This window comes from Neovison vison, chromosome 10, assembly GCF_020171115.1.
Source record: "Neovison vison isolate M4711 chromosome 10, ASM_NN_V1, whole genome shotgun sequence".
Taxonomy (NCBI): domain Eukaryota; kingdom Metazoa; phylum Chordata; class Mammalia; order Carnivora; family Mustelidae; genus Neogale; species Neogale vison.
Window position 1 is genome coordinate 23,708,843 of NC_058100.1, and position 20,580 is coordinate 23,729,422.

The 20,580-nt window shown below is 33.0% G+C and overlaps 1 protein-coding gene across 9 annotated transcripts in view; it reads right to left on the bottom strand.

The window, feature by feature from the left end:
- Positions 1-20,580, bottom strand: part of KCNT2 (potassium sodium-activated channel subfamily T member 2) — a 363,831-nt gene that overhangs the window by 142,124 nt on the left and 201,127 nt on the right. For all 9 annotated transcript variants that reach the window (XM_044266873.1, XM_044266869.1, XM_044266868.1 and 6 more), the window contains exon 13: positions 18,167-18,275. In XM_044266873.1, the coding sequence (XP_044122808.1) occupies positions 18,167-18,275 (109 nt within the window). The remainder of the gene's footprint in view (positions 1-18,166; positions 18,276-20,580) is intronic.

Genomic DNA, 20,580 nt, shown 5'->3' on the forward strand with positions numbered 1-20,580 from the left:
AAAGGTAGACAATGAGTATGCAATGCTGTTCAGAATTCTAAACAAGTACATAACCTCACAATCATGCTTATTAAAAACAAAGACTTCAATAAACTCTATTGAAATAATGCCAATAATACATTTTTAAAAACATAAGTAGCAAAGCAATATAGCATGCATTTATTGTTCTGGAATAAAAACACGATCGTAGTTTTATAAAAATGCTGACTTCTGTGTGTAAGCTTATATGCTCACATGTATGTCTGAATAAGCACAGAAAATTTTAAGAGCAGGAATCAAACTATTAACAGTAGCTAACTCAATGAGTAGGCAAATTTTCAAAAACTATGACTTATAAAATAGTAGGATTATGGGAGATTTTTGGTTTCTTTTTTATTGCTATTTTATTATTTTTAATCTAAGGGGCTTTTAAGATAAGCACTTAGAATTAAAGATACAAGTTTATAGATACTTATGAATCAAATCTGTTTTCAAATCCCTTTTACTTTAAGGAAAATAAAATTGTTAATTACATTTTAACAAGTCAGAATCTTTTTTTAAAGTCTGCCTCAGTGTTTTCAGAGCTCCTGTATGATTTAAAATACTAGAGGCTTCTTCTATGCAGTTGCTAGGTAACAGATCTTTGGAAAGCAGTAACAACATTGGAAAATGCACTAAACCAATGCAGGGTTGTGATTTACAGAAATCAAATATCCTTTGGAAAAGAGCTTTTAAACAGGAACACCAAACAGGGTAAATTTTAAAAACTGCTATTTGTTTTCATTTTATGGGGATACGTTTATTACATAAACTGACTGAACAAATTGTGTTATAAAATATCTCACATATTCTTTGCTTATTAGACTGTTTATAAGCATGAGAGGGTCGATTGCTATGAAAATTGTTTTTTTTTCCTTAGAGGAGAATGGGTAATCTCTAACAATTGAACATGATTTTGACCCTGTCTCTTTAATCAATACAATAACCAATTGGTGAATGTGTGTGTGTGTTGCGTGTGTGTGTGTGCACACACACATGCGTGATCATACAACAGAGACTTTTGCCAATTCCAGGATAGTGAGCCGTTCAACCACAACAAATCTAAGAATAGGCTTAAGTGAAACTTTAAAAGTCATTTAGTTTCACAGGATCTAAATATAAGAATGCTTATTAAACATAGAGAATTCAGCTCCATTTGAGATTGGCAGCACCCTAAAAAATAGATTTATTACATCTCAATAATATAAAGTATGAGAAGCTTGCTTGATTTTCCAATTGCTTGAATCCTTGCATTGTTTTAATGCTGCAGGTTTTAATGTATTGTATTAATTAAATGCTCAGGAGAATCAAGTTTCCTGTATTCCAGAGCAGAACAGTTAATTCTATTAACATCTGTTTCTTTGAAACATGTCAGAAATACAGCAGTTTTAATATTTTTTGGAAAATTAGTGTCCTCAGGGCTCTGATTTCTTTGGGTTCTAACAATGTATTCTCTCCTCACTAGCTCATGATAGTTATTGAGAGTTAAGAATACAGCTATTGAATCATCTTAATAGTAATAATAATACCAAACAATATTTTAGTTTCTATGCTAAGTGATTCATATGTATTTTCTATATATATTATTAAAACTCACAAAAGCTCTATGATGTATATGGTGTTAAGCCATCTTCAGATAACAAATCAGATGTTCAGAAGTAAAATAACTTGCCTAAATCCATTATTATTAATTTAAATTCAAACTACTGACAGAGAACTCAACAAAAATTAAACAACTTTAAAACTGATTAAACAAACAGATTAAAATAAGTGATATATTCTAGTGGTTTTCCTTTGTCCTGAACCCACTTTAAGGATTACTACTTGCTATCAGATGGACAAATGACTCAAACAGCCACTAAATTAAACTGATGACTGAAAAAAATATAACCACTATGTTCCCCAAACACCCATCATTTAATTAGGCAGTTTGGAAGGAATGAAGTCAAACTTGACCTTGAAATCAATTTTGTTACTTTGCAATCACACACACACAAATTGCAGCTAGACTAAAATGATTTGAGTCACTGATTCAAAGGGATTTGGAAAGATCTCTAGATTCATTAGTAGCAAATATACTCTTACACTGTGATAAATGTTACAAAAAAAATAAATGCAGGTGCTATTAGGGGATACAAAAGGACACCTTTCCTGCCCTGGAGCAAATGGAAAAAAAGCATCTCTAAGGAGGTGATGTTTAAAGGAAGATTTTAAGGATAATTAAGAATAAGTTATTTGAACGGTGAAGAAAGTGGACAAAAGTAATTTTCTTAAAACAACATGCAAGGGACTGGAAGAGATTATGCTGAGTAAAATGGTCAAACAGGGCGCCAGGGTGGCTCAGTGGGTTAAAGCCTCTGCCTTTAGCTCAGGTCAGGATCCCAGGGTCCTGGGATGGAGCCCCACATTGGGCTCTCTGCTCAGCAGGGAGCCTGCTTCCTCCTCTCTCTCTGCCTGCCTCTCTGCCTACTTGTGATCTGCGTCTGTCAAATAAATAAATAAAACCTTTAAAAAAAAAAAAGAAATAGGTCACACAGAGAGAGTCAATTATCATACGGTTTCACTCACTTGTGGAGCATAAGGAATAACACAGAAGACACTGGGAGATGGAGAAGAGAAGGGAGTTGGAGGAAATTGGAGAGGGAGACAAACCACGAGACACTGTGCACTTTGAGAAACAACTGAGGGTTTTCGAGGCGGTGGGGTCCATAAGCCTGGTGGTGGGTATTATGGAGGCATGTATTGCATGGAGCACTGGGTGTGGCACATAAACAATGAATTTTGGAACACTGAAATAAAATAAAATAAAATAAAATTTAATTAAAAAAACTAGAGAGGTAGAAGGATATTTAAATTTTTATGGAAAATTAACAACAAAAAAGGTCTGAAGATTAAGGAGAGAAAACATTACAAAGTTGCGGACAGAGCACAGGCAATGGGATCCAGTACAGAGATGAGAAGAAAACTGTGTTATAATAGAAGAAAAGCAGGAAGTGGTAAGTGAAAACAAAGCAACATTTGGAAAAATAAGATAAAATCTTAAATTGTAACACAAGGGTGGAGATATTTTGATAAGAAAAAAACCCACACTGTTAAGGGCCTCCCAGCTGCCCAAGTGAGTTTATGGAAACATGAATCAGACCTACTAAGTGATTTCTTTCTTTCTTTCTCTCTCTCTCTTTCTTTCTTTTTTTTTTCTCCAGCAATGTTCATGAGGCCAAGGAGCAGAAAAAGGGGATCCATCTATGTAGGATTTGGTTTGTTTTTTTTCCAATCTGGGATCCATCCATGTAGGATTTTGTTTGTTTTTTTCCAATCTGGAGCCATAAAAATGAAGGGAATTAGTATAGTATTAGGAGTTTGGTTGAAATGACACCCCACAGAGTTTGGTTTGTTGAAAGAGGGCAGAAGAGAAGAAAGGAAGGGGAGGCCTAGGGAGAATCCACACTGATGACGCTTTGAAGCAATGCTCCTCAGCTCTTTGTGATGAAGAACCAGTATTTTTTTTTAATTTTTTAAATTTCCAACCCACTGCAGACACTTATGTCATTCTATTGTACATGACTGGCACAGAATTCGTGCCACGCATGACTCATCTATAATTCTGATAGGAGTCTACTCACTTTCCAAAGAGATAACACACTGATGGTGCACTTGGATGTCACAGTGACGTTGAACTGCTATCAAAGTTGCTAAATGCATACTCTCAACTGCTGTACTTAACTTGTAGCCTAGCAAACCTCTGCAGCCTGACACTGGTCTTTGATCGGCACTTAATAGCACTGCATTAAAAGTCTTCAGGAGGCAGAAGGAGCGTTTTTAGGTGGTAATGGAAGGTTGAATAAGCAAAACAGAAACAAAGAAGAGTGAGTGAGGTTTGAAGAATCTAGATAAGCCTGGAAGCATCTGGGATGATGTCGAAGTGCAGGTATATCCATTACATAGTTCTTTCACTCTAAATCTCCGGGAATTCTTGTCAAACTGGAAAATGGATCTTCTGAATCAAACATTCTATGAAGTTTAAAATATAGTTTCTTAGCACTTGTAAAAATGTATGATAAAGTAGGAAAATGTAAGTGTTGTCCTGTGCTCGATTTAAAGGATCATGAGATTTGGAGTCACAAGAGATGACTCGGAATCCCATGTGTTTAAGCAGGAGTCTTTAGGCAACTATGCTTAGTATGGTATTAGACAAATACATATAGTCATTTACTTCTGTCTTATAAAAATATAAACTTCAGGTTGAAATAACACAGGGCAGCATGCAGTAAACTATAGTCTCATACCAAGTAAATAGTTTTATTTTATAAAAATAAATAAGTGGAAATAAAGCTTATATGACTGCACACCTTTCCCTTACCAATAAGGGAGGATGCTACAATTTACCTGATCCTCCCAGACACATGACAACCCACAGCCATATTTATAGCTGTTATGTGTAATCTGTGACAGTTGTTTTTTTGGGAGTGTCATTACTCTGGACAAAATTGCAAAGGAAGTTCTCACATCATCACTTATAGTAGACATTTAGTACATACTTATTAGTAACTGCTTGCCTCTTGACAGTCTCCCATAACTAAACCTTTCCCGTTCCTTCCAAAATGATTTTACTAAATGAAAAATGATAGATGATAGATACATAGGTAGACAGACAGATAGATGCTACTCTCAACTAGATGGTCATCTAACAATCTCAACAAAGTAAAAGTACAAAAGAAGACTGAAATTTCAGTTTTACCAGGAGACATATGCAACTTAAAAGGAATTCCTCAATGCAAAGGGAGTTTGATTTAATGGGTAATTGAGCCAAAATGTTAAGTCTAAATGAGTCCTTGCCCACTTGGGTGTTCTTCTTCAATACCATCAACTCTCCACCAAATAGCTCCTACAATTCTTCAACATAATATTCATATCAACAGATTCCAAGAAATAACATAAGTTGGGCATTTCAGTCATTCACGCTTCACCCACTCTTTTTTGACCTTAAGGGATAATTCTAGGGGTTCCTACAAATTCCGTCTTACAGAAAGTAACTTTTGGAAAAGTAAACTGATTTGAAGTATTAAAAGATGAATCCGTGAACAATCTAGAGGCAAAAAGCACAAAGGTACAAAAAATAGACAAAATTTTTGTTAGTTAAAAGCACCATAAATGCAATCCAAAGACAATTTGCAAACTGAAAAAAAATGCAATTTTTAAAATGCCAAAACGTTCATAATTTTAGAATATGAGAAATCTCTATAATTCACTAAGAGAAAAATAGTCATCTCTGTAGAAAATAAGAGTACAGGGATGGATTTTATATATGAATGAATAGAGAAGTTAAATGGGCAATAGATACATGAAAATGCGCAACTCTCTTAGAAATCAAAAACTGAAAATCAAAATAAATTACACATATCTCTTAGCAGCACACATTTTAGAGACATAGAGAACATGGATTAAATACCTGTTTCTACCACCTAGTGCAGTATCATCAACATTTCACTTAATATCTTTGTGTCTCCATTTCCTTATTTGTAAAATGAGAATACTGTTGACTCTTGAACAACACAGGGGTTGGGAGAACCAACCTTATGCATAGATGGCAAATCCACATAGAACATTTGACTGCCCTAAAACTTAGCTATCAATCATCTATCATTAACTAGAAGCATTGCCAAAAGCATAAACCGTGGATTAACACATATATTGTATATTATATGTACTGAATACTGTGTTTTTACAACAAAATAAGCTAAAGAAAAGAAAATGATAAGAAAAATACAATTAGAGTGCCGTACTGTATTTATTGGGGAAATATGCACATATAAGCAGAATCCTGTAGTTCAAATGCATGTTGGTCAAGAGTCAACCATAATGAAATCTATCTATGGTAGCAAGTGTCCTGGAGTAATAATGGCTCTCGTATCCTGGTATTCACAGAACAGGGCTGATCTGTGTAACCAATAGGATATTGTGGAAGTTACAGGGTGGGACAGTGAGGGCTATGTCACAAAAGACATTATGGTTTCTGCCTTGCTCTCTTATAGGTCAATGTTTTCTGGAGGAAGCCAGCAGCCACATCATAAGAACACTCAAGTAGCCCTAAGGAAAAGTCCAAGAGGTAAAGAACTGAGGCCTCCTGCAATGGCCAGAACTATCTTGCCAACCATGTGAGTCAAGAATGAACCACACCAGAAGCAGATCTTCCTGCCCAAGTCAAGCCCTCATGTAACAGTAGTCCCAGCTGACACCTTCACTGCAACACTGACCATTAGTCCTCTTACATTCCTGATCCACAGAAACCGTGAGATAATAAATGTGTTGTTTACACCAAAAAGCTTTGCGATTGGTACGGGTACACAGCGATAGATAACTAACACATGACTTTACAAGGTGGTGATGAAAATTAATTCAGTTAATCTACAAAAAGTGCTTTGGAACGGTAGTCCAGGGCACCTGAGGGGCTCAGTCAATTAAGCATCTGACTGTTGGTTTTGGCTCAGGTTGTGATTTTAGGGTCATGAGATCAGGCATGGAGCCTACTAAAGAGTCTTTCTTTCCCTTTCTTAAACAAAAAACAAAACAAAACAAAACAAAAAAACTATTCCTTGCACGTAATAAGCACTATATAAATGCTGACTGCCACTATCAATATAATACTAATAATAAGGTTCTTAATATTATTTTTCATTTGCCCAAGGGGCAAGAGTTAAAGGAATATTGCCCACTTTTGCAAAAGTAAGTTATACATTTCTGAAGAGCAAATTAGCATTGTGTATTAAAAATCAGAAAAGACCCCATACTATTTAACGTAGAAGTTACACTAGGTAATCATCTGAAGTTTATCACACAAGTTCAAGAAAACCTCTTTTATGATATTGAGTATGTATATATGTACATAGGTATGTATGTAAGTACGTATTTATTTTAGTCCTGGACAAGACTGAGTCATAGTAAGCTGAAAAACAGAGAATGTTGAATACACACAATCCACAGAGGAATAGATTTCATCAAAATTATTAATCTACAATTTCAAGATGTTACAAATTTCTTTTCCTTATTTTCAAACACATACACTTCCAAAATTTGTTGGAAATAACGTCTCAGCTCTTTACATTCACCTTGGTGATTTTTTTAAAAATAGTTATCACTTTTTAAATTTGCCTTATTTTTCACTCATCATTGGAAGCTGAGTTAACATTCAAGAAGGAAGTAGCTACTGATTTATCATCAGTTTTAGTCTGTATAAATATAAGGATACAACATAGCTAATGGCTTAAATGAGAACTTGGCATGAATGAAACTGTTATATTAAAATATTAAATGGCATTTGTCACGGGTTATAAAATATAACGATATGCTAATTGCACAATTTCATAAATTCACATACATTATCTTTTACCAACCTAATGAAATTTCAGCTCCTACAAATTATTATAGTCTGTACAAACATAACCCCCAGTCATAATTAAGTGAATAACACACTCCGTCCTTGCGTATTACCATTCACAAATGTTTTTAAGGCATTAATTATACTTGATAAATTGGAACTTGTGGAATGTAAACATGTAAAATCTATAAATAAATTTAAAAACAACTATTATCAGCAAAACCACTTTCTAGCTAGTATTATGATTCTATATACAAATGAAATATAATTCATTATATGTGAACTAGATTAATAAAGTTGTTATCCTACTTTAAGGAATTGCATATCTTATTCCATTTATACTGACCTTCATTTTAATATAATTTCTAATAAGGACTATGGTTGGATAATACATATACACCTCACATCTACGTATCTCATATATCTATTCTCATATTGCTAGACATTTTGCTTCTTTCTACATATATTCTTATAATAAATAAAAATGAAATAAAGGTCCTTTTTTTAAAAAAAAGATTTTATTTATTTATTTGAAGAGAGATCACAAGTAGAGAGGCAGGCGGAGAGAGAGGAGGAAGCAGGTCCCCTGCTGAGCAGAGAGCCCAATGTGAGACTCGATCCCAGAACCCTGAGATCATGACCTGAGCAGAAGGCAGAGGCTTAATCCACTGAGCCACCCAGGTACCCCATAGAGGTCCTTTATTTAAATGTTGTGTGTAGCTCATAATATTTCTTCATGAAACCTTCATGTAATTGTGTAAACAGATGTTAGTGACTATGTGACTAATGAAGGAGACAGACAAGGAAGAAACACAGTAGGAAAAAACTGGGTTTTCCCTACACATGCAGAAAAACTACAGATTTTTCTTCCCTTTTCACTATTTCATATATTGTCACATATTTTAATTTTACTGTGTTATAGTATTACTTTTGAACATTGTTACTGAATCTTTTAAGTTTTTAACTCTTACACTATAGTCTGCATACCTTTAATAATAAGTAATAAGTAATAAGATGCTGTGAGTCGAGCTCTGTGCTTATCACTGGATACAAAGCATTTAAGAAATTCATATTCTAGGGGTGCCTGGCTGGCTTAGTCAGTGGAGCATGCGACACTTGATTTTGGAGCTGTAAGTTCCAGCCCCATGTTGGGTGTAGAGATTACTCAAAAACAAAACCTTAAAAAAAAAAAAAAAAAAAAGCAAAAAGAGAAGCTTCTATTCTAGAATTAAACATCTAAGCAACTCAAAGTCAATTAGTAAGCTACTATAATACAATTTCTATTAAATGGGAAGATATACAAAAAAAAGGGATTAAGTGGCAAAAAGAAAATAAAATGATTTTTCACTTTCTTTGATTCCCACAATCAATTGATTATTAGGTCTACAGAATATATCTGAAGTGATTCATGAATCTGTTCTCACTGTCCACCTCCATCATCACCACTCTGGTTCAATCCCTCAGTCGGTCTCACTTGGACATCCTAATAGCTCAGTAAGTAATCACTCCTGTGAGGCTCTTTGTGTCATCTCCACTGTACTCCATGGTTCCCCTGGAGCGACTTTATGATCTGGTTAAAACATTATACCTTTACCTATAACTGTCATCAGTCACTCCCTACTTCTCCAGCAACATTCCTATTCATTAGTAAAGCCTAATTCACAGTCTCTTTCACACATTTGTGTGTGCACAGTATGTTCTCATGCAGTCTGTCTTGAGGCAATATTAAATAAACATCCCAGGATAATATTAAAGTGTTGGGATATTATACTATCCTCGTATTAGGATCTCATTCCTCATTTTAAGAGCCTTTTCAATACAAAAGTTAATTACTTCAGGAATAAAGATATTATATTAAGTCATGAAAACTTTACCTACACAGGTCTATCAGATTGACTAAATTTATCAGTCAAAATCTGATGAAACTAGTACATAATTGGAATCCTGACTTTTGGTATATATGGAGGGTGACAAGGGCAGGGGAGGAAGATCATAAGGTCACAGCTGAAGCTCTACATGGCTAAAACAGGCTCTGTTCAAGTGGGTGCAGAACGTAAAAGTATACTGGCTCACTGGTTAAAAAAAGGGTGACGTAGGGGAACCTGGGTGGCTCCGTTGTTAAGCGTCTCCCTTTAGCTCAGGTCATGATCCCAGGCTCCTGGGATCAAGCCCCATACCGGGCTCCCCGCTCAGTAGCAGAGCCTGCTTTGTTCCTCTCCATGCTCGTACTCTCTCACTCTCTTTGAAATAAATAAACCTTTAAAAAAAAAAAAAGGGTAAGGTAAAGAAAATAAAATCTGGAATTGGAACAGACAGCTAGTCCATCTTTTTTTTTTTTTTAATCATTATACCACTAGTACCTAGACTAACAAATTGTTCACAGTAGGACTCAATAAAATATTTTGAATGAGTAAATGAGAGTGAAAGAGGATATAACCGTTCTTCTTTATAAATCATTGTTATCAAGATACTACTTCAGAGATGAAAATCATAGATCTGCACTTTCCAAACACTGAAGGAATATGCTACTCTGGTTTTCAGCATCACGCAATTGAATCTTGGAGAAATACAAGACTTTAAGAAAATTAATGGAGAAAAATATAAAGATGCTTTAAGTTAATTCAATTTTAAGTGGTCCACAAGAAAATGGCTTGAAATACCTAATGTTCAATGGCAATTTCATCAAGTGTCAAAGAGAACAAACAAGAAAGCTGGTTTGGCTATACAATAGACCCACATATTAAAATTTTAAAATCTACAAAAAAAGTAAAACAAATTAAGTTATTGATTTTTTCTTTTTTGCTAGGAGGAATGAAGGACAAGATAATATTTCACTTAAAAAATAATTCACATCAATGTTAATTTTTTACTTTTGATTAAATGGATATAGTTATATAAGAAATTAACATCCTGGGAAGCTGTGTGATGCGAAGGGTATACGGGAAGGCTCATTCGTGTCTATACTAATCTTCAATCTAAAAAAATGAAAAAGCAAGTGCAATGAAAAATGAGATATTGATTTTTTTTATTTTTTATTTTTTGAAGCTTTTATTTATTTATTTGAGAGAGAGAGAGTAAAAGAGAAAGAGAGAAGAGCACAAGCAAGAGGAGGGGCAGAGGGAATGAGAGAAGCATTGCTGAGTGGGGAGCCTGACTGAGGGCTCCATCTCAGGACCCTGAGATCATGACCTGAGCAGAAGGCAGACACTAACCAGACGGAGCCACCCAAATACCTCCAAATACTGATTTAATACTGAATTGTAAAAATGCAATTATAAAAGACATCTTGGGGATGACTGCCAACATTTAAATACAAACAAGACCCATGAAAATATCTGACCCTCTTAGGCATGAAAATGTTATGCTGGGTATAAGTAGAATGTCATTCCTCGGAAAAGCACGCTGAAGTTAAAATGTGTATGTACATGTGTGTGCACGTGCACACGTGTGTGTGTGTGTGTATGAAGAGAAGATTAAGCAAATGTGGGAAACTGCTAATTGCTGAATGTAAATGAAGGGAATACAAGTTTTCATTGTATAATTTTTAACCTGCATGTTTGATTTTTTTATAAAGTAAAAAGTAGCAGAGAAAGAAAAAATTTAAAGACTCTCTAAATTGTGCTGGTCTTGAACATGGCCTTAGGTTAAGTGGCTTCTGTTGATCTCTGCAATAACACAAACATCAAAGAGAATATTTTTATCCAAAAATGGAGAATTTTCAAAAGTTGGGGTATTTCATCTTTTGAAATTGTAGGAATTCAAAGCATTATGTTCTTAAGTAGGTTGTAAGAATGAAATTTAAACTGATATCTACATGGGTGTTATATGGGAAATGAAGAAATTATTCAGCAGGAAAAACTCACACCTTACCACTTGGTGAAAGTCAAGCATTGCACATATGTATGTTATTTAGAAACAGCTAACATAATTTCCAATATTTATATTACTTGGAAATATTTTCCACTCTTGTCTAGAAAAAAAGTGAAGCATTGGAATGTCTGTGTTTCAGCAAAATGAGACAAGGCCTTCATTTTTAGTCACATCATTTCTCCATGATTCGTGTGTGTGCATGCATATTCACTGATGAACACGTGTGTGTATTTTAAACAATATTTTTAAATAATGGTAGTCACAACTACCTACAATAAGAAATATATTTGTACAGTATTATCAATGATATTGTTAAAAATACTCTTGTCTATACTTTAATTTGTATTGCAATTGAAGTCTTCTTAATTTTTTTTTTTTAATTCCCAGAACTGCTACTGTTCTAGTATAATGAATCATTCTTCTAGGCATGTTTTAGTTGTGAAGTTGAGAAAATTTCATTCAGTCAACACTTTACTATTGAGGTATGATTCTTCCCTTCATTCATGAACGTTAATTCAAAATCTGTTACTTATGAAATACCATAGTCAAAGCATGGACAATAAAATTTATAGAAAACTCACAATTTACAAAGAGATTTTTACAGTCTTTACTCTGACTTTTACATTTTCTACTCAGACAAATTTATTTATAAATTGATATTTAACATTCTTCCCTACCACGTATGGGTGAAAATTTAACAATTTGATTTTTATGTCTTTTCCATCTGTTCAAATGAGGTAGAAAAATTTCAAGGACCCAGTATGTTGAAAAAAAAATTAGTTGACAAATAAAATGCAATTGAATATTCACCCACAGATGATATAACCCTTTTTCTGGGAGGTAAAGATAGAGTGGCAACCTAAATTTAGCAATCGGTTTACTCATATAACTGGGATTCATCTCCCACTGATTTTCTGAGTAATTTCGTCTGACAAGGAGACAAACAGCAACTTCTTTTAGATTCAACTAATTGGAAAGCTCAGTTTATTCTTTAAGTTCATTCAAGGTTTTTCAATAAAAGAGTTCCTAATAAAGTACATTTTTCCCTAAGTTTCTTTTGTTTTAGTGTTTTGTTTCTTTTTTAATGATTTCTGGAATATAGAATTAAGAAAGAGATAAGGGTTTGGTTTTATTTTGATTAAAATTTAGTCTATAGAAACATGTCTGAAAGCTGGACTATTATAATATTTTGCTTTTTTTATCCTGGTTTTGCCACTAAGAGGAGAATATTTGTGAAGGGCTCAACAATGTGGAACCCTTTTTTTCTAGGTGATTTCTGTTCAGATATATGACCTTGGAGAGACTTTACTAGAATTGCTAGTCCCACAAGAGGCTGTCAGAGAATACAAGATGTTACAAAACCACATTTTTATATTAGTCACAGCTATGGAACACTGCCATTACTTCTTCCTATGTTTCAGTACCAACTGCCACTTCTTAAAAAAGAATTGTATTGATAAAAAATATTTCTCACTGGAAAAGAGATTTAACACAACCAAAGCTATAGTACCATTTGACTTTTGTTCCACAGAGGTTGACAAAAAAATAATCCACCAGAGAGGATCTTTTAAAAATAATGATATGGTGAAAGAATTCTGGCATTAATGTACTGGAAAGAGGAAACTATTGAGTTCAAGCTGCCATGGAAAGCATGAAGATGTAGCAGCCTACTATAAGATGTAGCAGCCTACTATAAGATGTAGCAGCCTACTATAGCACACAAATGGTAATCACTACTGCAAATGTGCTGGGGAACATGAAGACCAGCAGTAGGCTTATAGGCAGAACTCATGGATACCCAGGAAAGAAGACAAGGGGAATGTTTTGACACAGCCCTGATCATGGGATAAACCTGGGTTGTGTCAGTGAGTAAACCTGGGATTCTCGAGGAGTCTAATCTATAGCACTTGATAGACTGAATGCAAATGATCAAAGAATGATTCATGGATTTTGGCTTGAGTTCTAAGTAGATGGTGTTGAGAAGTATGGGATAGAAACGGTTTTAAAGTCAGGGAAAATCAATAAATACTTCTAGATATCTTAATTTTGAGACAGCTGTTAGAAACCTAATAGGAGATACTGACTATAGAGTTAGAGATACAAGACTGAACCTCAGAGTGAATACTGAGGGAGAGATTTAATTTTGGAAATCATAGAAATAAATGAGGTTCCCTAAGGAAAAATTATGTAGGGAATACTGTAGAAAATCTTATTTAAATAATATGGCAATTTTATATCTAGCTTTCCACTGCTTACTCCTTTTATCTATTTTTGTAGTCTTAATGCACTCCTTAGGATTTCCGGGAAAGCACTGAGTTAAAGTGGTTTTGGTAAGCATCCCTGTTTGTACCTAACCTTAAAGGCAGACTTTCAATAGGTGGTCATTAAATATTCTTTTTTTACCTCTAGGTTACTGTGCAGATGATTTTCCTTAGGCTAAGGTATATTTTCTTTGTAGCTTTCTAACACTTTTGCTTTCTTTCTTTTTCTTTTTTTTATCAGATTGTAAATGGATACTAAATTCTCTCTCAAAAGCTTTTTTTGTATACATTAAATTTTATTTTTCCTTTGACATGATGATCTATTTCTGGAATAACTTCAATTTGGTGATGATATATTATTTTTTAAAATACATTACTTTGATAATTTTGCCAATGTATTTTAGATAATTTTTCAACTATGTTAATCAATTAAATTGGTTTCTAATCATTTCTCATGTTATCCTCAATAAGTTTTGTATCATGGCTAGGTCAGCCTCATAAAATGAGTTGGGAAAAGATTTTTCTTTTTCTACTCTCTGGAAGATATGTGCAAACTGAGAGCTATGTGCTTTTTGAATGTTTATAATAAGCTATAAGACATCATGAGAAATGCTCAATCACTTTTCCTGGAAATAAAGGTAATATAGATTTGTTAGGAAGATGAGAAATAGGTACTCAAGATTCATGAAAATCATTAATTTGATAGGTACCAATTACTGGTGGCTGATGTTCTTTTGAGTATTTTTTTAATTATAATAACCCTATGAGATAGTTTCTCTTATTATCCACACTTTATATATCAAAGAACTCAAGCTGAGAGAAATTAAGAAGCCCGAGGTCATGTAGTTACTATACAGTAGAATTGAAATTTGACTGAGGATAGTTTCATTCCAGGATTTGCGCTATCAAACTCTTTACTTTGACAAATTTATCATAAAAAGGAAAATCGCTGAAAATAAAATTTCTATGAGCCAGTTTGAGTTTATTTTCTTCTTACGAAATCTGTGGTGATTAAAATAATCAAATTATCTATGAAGTATATTTTTATGTTATTGAATCTCAGTAAGACTTATAGTGGTTTACATTCACAAATTCTCTATCATAGCCATTATTCTACCAAAGATATTTTCTATCTCCAGACTTACTATTTTTATTTTTCTCTCTCAGTAAAATAGGTTAAGAACATATCTTTTCTGCTGCTGAAATCATGCCCATAGAGACATCTCTCCTATAACTCTCATCAAAGTGTAGAAGACTATTTTAATCAATAATATAATAATTCATTCAAATGATATTGCAACAACTCAACAGTTTAATGAGTATAGTCATTTTGTTCAGAAGAAAAGGATCCATATATGATATGACTGATAGATGTGCATAAAGTAGTAGCTGCTAGGTCACTATATTATTTTTACTTTTTAATATTTTATATACTCATAACTCAAATTTTGAAGTTTCTTCTTTTCATTTTTTAAAATCATGGATTTATTATTTTAAAAAATATAAATTATAGTCATGGTAGTAGTTCTACAATTTAGCATATATGAAGAGGTTATTTAAATAAACAGAAATAAAATGATCTCAATTTATATCCTGTATAATTGGAATTGTACTATTTAATACTCAAAAGAATGCAAAGACAAAAATATTGTAAATATTATCAAATGAATATTGGTTTAAGATTAAAGCAATTATTATTTTGTTATAAATGATATTAGATATCTATTGCCAAGTAATAGATAACTACAAACAAAACTCATTAACTTTGAGCAACCAATACTTTTATTTCTCAAAATTCTGTAGGTCAGCATGACTCTCTGGGTTGACTGTGGGTTGACTGAGCTAGTGAGCCTGGGATAGATAAGCGTCACTTCCCATGTGATTTTCCATCCTTAGGGAGGCTAAGCTGGGATTCTTTTTTTTTTTTTTTTCCTTATGATTTTACTTATTTATTTGAGGGATAGAACCAACAGTGGGGAAGGGCAAATAGAGAGAGACAAAGAAAGAGAGAGAGAGAAAGAGAGAGAGAGGGAGAAGTAGACTCCTTACTGAGCAGGAAGCCCAATCTATGCTTCAATCCCAGGATACATTCTGGTCACAGTCGCAAGACCAGCCTGTATTCAAGGAGTAGAGAACTACATTTCACCTCTTCATGGAATAAACTGCAAGATCCCATCAACACTGGACAGACACAGGGAACATGGTTCATTGAAGACCATTATCTTAACAATCTACCATACAAACTAAGTGCCAGCTTGATATACTGTCTTTTGAAAGGTAAAGTCTGTAATCTTTTAACCTCAGGCTGAGATGTGAAATATATTATATTGGTTTAAGAGTCTCATAGATCATTCCAAACTATTTTATGACATTTTAATGAAAGTAGGATGCTTTTACTTTTTATAATATAAAAAAAAGAGTTTTTCTGAGATGTTGTAATCTCAACCTAAAAGAAGACAGATGTCATTAAAAGGAATTTCAGCAGGTGTCATAAATAAGAAATATTGTGACAAACTATCAGGATAGAACTTTTAACCATCACATTCATTTCAATGAACTTATCAAAATAATGGCAAGATAAGAATATGAAAGAGAATTAATGTAAATAGTCTTTGTAATTTTTTATTTGTAAAGGTGGAATATTCCCGTGAATTTGATCTATCTGTTGTAAACCTATCTAGTGCTTGTGAAGAAGGGGAAAGAATTAAATCTATTCTGAATCTTAGTTATAACACATTCAAAATTATAATTTGTCTTCCCAAACTACATGTTGTTTTAGGATCCACATCTGATATCCATTTATTGATCACCTAATATGTTTCAGATATTATTTCCTTACTGATAATCTAAACCAATGAAATAGAGACCTCATACATACAATAACATAAATTAACAGAAGAGAAAAATAGGGTTCAGAATACTAATTTGGCTATCTACATCTTAAGTAATGGCACTCAAATTTAAATTCACATTTTTAGGACTTATGTCATTGCTGCCTTCCTTAAAATAATATCATATTAAGTCATTATCAGGCATGATAAAAATTTTACAATAATATTCCTTTTGGGGGTGCCTGGATGGCTCAGGGGGTTAAGCCTCTGCCTTCGGCTCAGGTCATGATCTTGGGGTCCTGGGATCAAGCCCCACATCGGGCTCTCAGCTCGGCGGGGAGCCCACTTTCCCTCTCTCTCTGCCTGCCTCTCTGCCTACTTGTGATCTCACTCTCTATCAAATAAATAAATAAAAATCTTTAAAAAAATATTCCTTTTACTAAATAATAATAAAAAGAAGGCAGCTTAGTTGCAAAGGTCTTTTAGATAAACAATTGGCATTTCTTGAAAGCTAATTACATATGTAACAGGTAGTAGATGTAGAATTTACATATATTTTCCATTAAATTTCACAAAGCCATTTACAAAGGAGGTGCTCTTATTTTTAATTTTCAGTTTAGGGAACAGGTTTTTTTAAAAAAACAAAACAAAATCATAGCCCCATCATCACAAATCATTTAAATTTGTATTTGTACTTAAAACAAACTTTCAAACAGATACTAAAATGCAGCCACAGTTAAGAGCCATTGCTTTGTTTGCCATACATTTTTAGTAAACTGATGTCATTAAAATCAAGAGTAAAAGATAAAAGACAGCAAACTAAATTGCAACAATTTCATGGTTTCTTGATATTTAGAAATTTCTTAGTGTTTATAATTTTTCATTTAAATATCACATATGAATAGGTAAGCATTTTAAGATATATAAACACAGATGAAGAAATACATTTGTTAACACATAGTTAAAATGATTTGCATTTTAATGATGTTTGCAACTTTAAATTATTAAGGTGAAATACTAAAAAAAAAAAAAAACAACTAAGGATGTCATTTTTTTCAATGTACATAAGCTATTTCCTGGATTAAAATTAGTTCCTATGGAAACATTTAAGAAAAAAATAAAGTATGATCTTACTGTTCAATTTCTTAACAGTTTAAAGTATATGAAATGACAGTTTAAAGTATATGAAACAAAGTCATATGAAAAGACTTTAAAAAACTCACATGTATGTTTTTCTTGAAATGTTTTCAAAATCTATATTATCTCCAAATAAATCTTCAAATAAATTTATTATCTCCAAATAAATATATTTTAATACACCTGAATATACTTTAACATTACAATATATTTTAATTTTACTCTAATGCATGGTAAGCTTACAAATGTATTAAGTAATCTATAACAGCGCACCACCTATCCATAACAAAGATAGGTAGATATTATATAACAAAGCACTACCTATTTATGTGTAAACATAGTATAAATTAATGACTGCAGCATTCAAGATGTGTGTTTATGTTATGGATAAAACTGTAAGTGCTAATCTATTTATAGTCTTACCAAGGTATCCAGTAAATTCAATTGATTAAATCACCACATTATAAAAGAAGAAAAAATTTTCACTCCCAAAACATTACCTGGACATTTTTATAGTAAATAAATTCTCTCTTAACAAGTAGATGACAAAAAGAAATCCTTCTATTCTATGCAATCATGAATATATATATTAAGTTGCCACTAATTTCAGAGACATAACTCTTACTATCACAGTTGGAGGAAATTCAAAGTATCTCATTTGAGACTAAACTTACCAGCAAATTTGATATGGAATTTATTTTCAGGCTTTAATATCTGGACATACAAAGGACAATTTGGAGCAAAATCTTTTACAGCCCATGCTCTCAAAATTGTTTGGTGGTCCTGAAATGATAAATATCAAAAGATCATAAAATAAATTGAAAAATCTGTAATATATAAAGTAAAAATCTTCAATTGGTGTGTTAAATGGTCACATACACAGTTTAACATTAAACATACAAAATAACGAATTGCAAGGACTTATTTTTAAAGATTCTTATTATTTCTATAAAGAAGAGTAACAATACCTAATTCAATCAGTGTTAATTACCAGCACTTAGAAAATTAGCAGAGATTAGGAGGAAAATTTCTTGACAAACTTAAAAGTAATTTTCTTAGAAATAATTAAGGGGTAGAGGCTTCAGAAATACAGTACAACTAATAATCTGTTAACAGTTTCCATGGGGGAAAAATGCAAATTTATAACAATTTTAACATGCTTAGGAAGCTTGGCAAAAGGAGAATGATCACAGTGACCATGCATGTAAAAACACACCATTTTATTTATTTATTTATTTTTGTATAGCAGTAAAAGGATAGAGTGTGTGTGTGTGTGTATGTGTGTGTGTGTTGGAAGAGATCAGTAACTTTCAGATAAAAAAAAAGTTTTAAAAAAGCTTCTAGTTCTGAGAAAAGGAATAAAAAACATGCTTAACATTAATGTTACACAAACTGTGACCCCATAAATTATTATTTAATTAACTAAGTATATCAAAGCAAATTATCTGAGAAATGTATCAGTTAGCCAATATATTTTGAAAAAGGAAACAAAATCCTGTTCAAGGATACGCTGTCCATATGGTAGTCATTAGCCACACGGGGCTGTCTAAATTTAAATTAACTCCATTTCTCTATCAGGTGAGCCACATTTCCAGTGCTCAAAACTGTCTGTGGCTAATTCAAAACTATATGGGACACTGCAGATTTAAGCATCTGCATCATCAAAGAAAGTTCTATTTGACAATGTTAGGGAAAGAAAAGGATAAGTAAAAATACAAGTAGATATGAGAGATTGTTTACAGAAATGCAGAAAGAAGCTGCTGTCAGTGGTTGGTATGAAAGTTGATGAAGTGTACTCAGAATTCCTTAACTAGATAAGTGGACAATGTGTGTCTTGCAGGGAAAGTCTCAAAGCATGACGATGAACCTGATACACTGAGACAGTTAATTTTATGTGTCAACTTGGCTGGGCCATGAGGTGCCCAGGTATTTGGTTAAACATTATTCTGGATGAGTAGGAAATCCCAGAAAAGGGAGGGGCGGAGAAGAGAAGTCACAAATTCTGCATATAAATTTATATGACATCAGCAAACCTCTAAACCACGCATGCATGGGACAGAATAAGAGCAATCTCATTTGAATCACTGCCAACTATGAGGGTGATAGAGTTTGCATTCAAGTGAACTAAATTAACTGCTTGCCGAAATAAGAATGTCAACACTCTTTGGAGAAACATAGGAAATACACAAGCTTCACAACATAATATAATAACCAGAATACATTGCAAAATTATTCAGTATATGAAGTGCTAGAAAAATGTGACCTAAGTATTAATTTCATGGGGAAAAAAACCAAACTAAGTCCAATAAACATTAGCCTTTAGATGATCTAGATGTTTGAATTATCAGACTAGGGCTTTAAAAAAGTGAATAAAAGTATCATCACTGAGGTAAAGGAAATATGGTTATAATAAATAGAAAAAAACTCAGTAAAGGAATGGGAAATCTTTTTAAAATTAAACAAAAAGCTCAAATATCAGCAAAACATATTCACTGGATGGTCTGTGAAGTAGAATGGAGATGACATAGGAGTCAGTGAACTTGACCATAGATCAACAGAATTTATTGAATTTGAAAAACAAAGAGAAGAGGGATGGAAAAGGAACAGAGTTCAGGGACTTGTGCAACAATGTAAAAATGTCTTATATAATGTAATTGGATTTCCAGGAAGAACACAAAAGAGAAAATAGAACAGAAAATGATTTGAAGAAATAGTGGCTGGAAACTTACCAATTTTGTTAAAGGCATAATTTTCCATACTCAAGGAGCTCAGAGAATCCCCAACCACATAAACAAAAAAAATTTACCACACCCAAGCATTCTGTAGTCTAATTATTGAAAGTCAATGGTAAAGATAATATTTTGAAAGCAGCCAAAGAAAAACAGTTGTATGGCCAAGAATTCTCAACAGAAACCATGGAAACCAGGGGACAGTGAAACAATATCCTAAACTCCAGAACAAAGAGGGAGAAAAAAAACTATTAAGTCATCATTTCATAGAGAAAAATCCTTCAAAGAGATGAAATAAAGGACTTTTTCAATTATTGCTTAAAAACGTGTTGTCATCAGCATCATACTATAAGAAAATT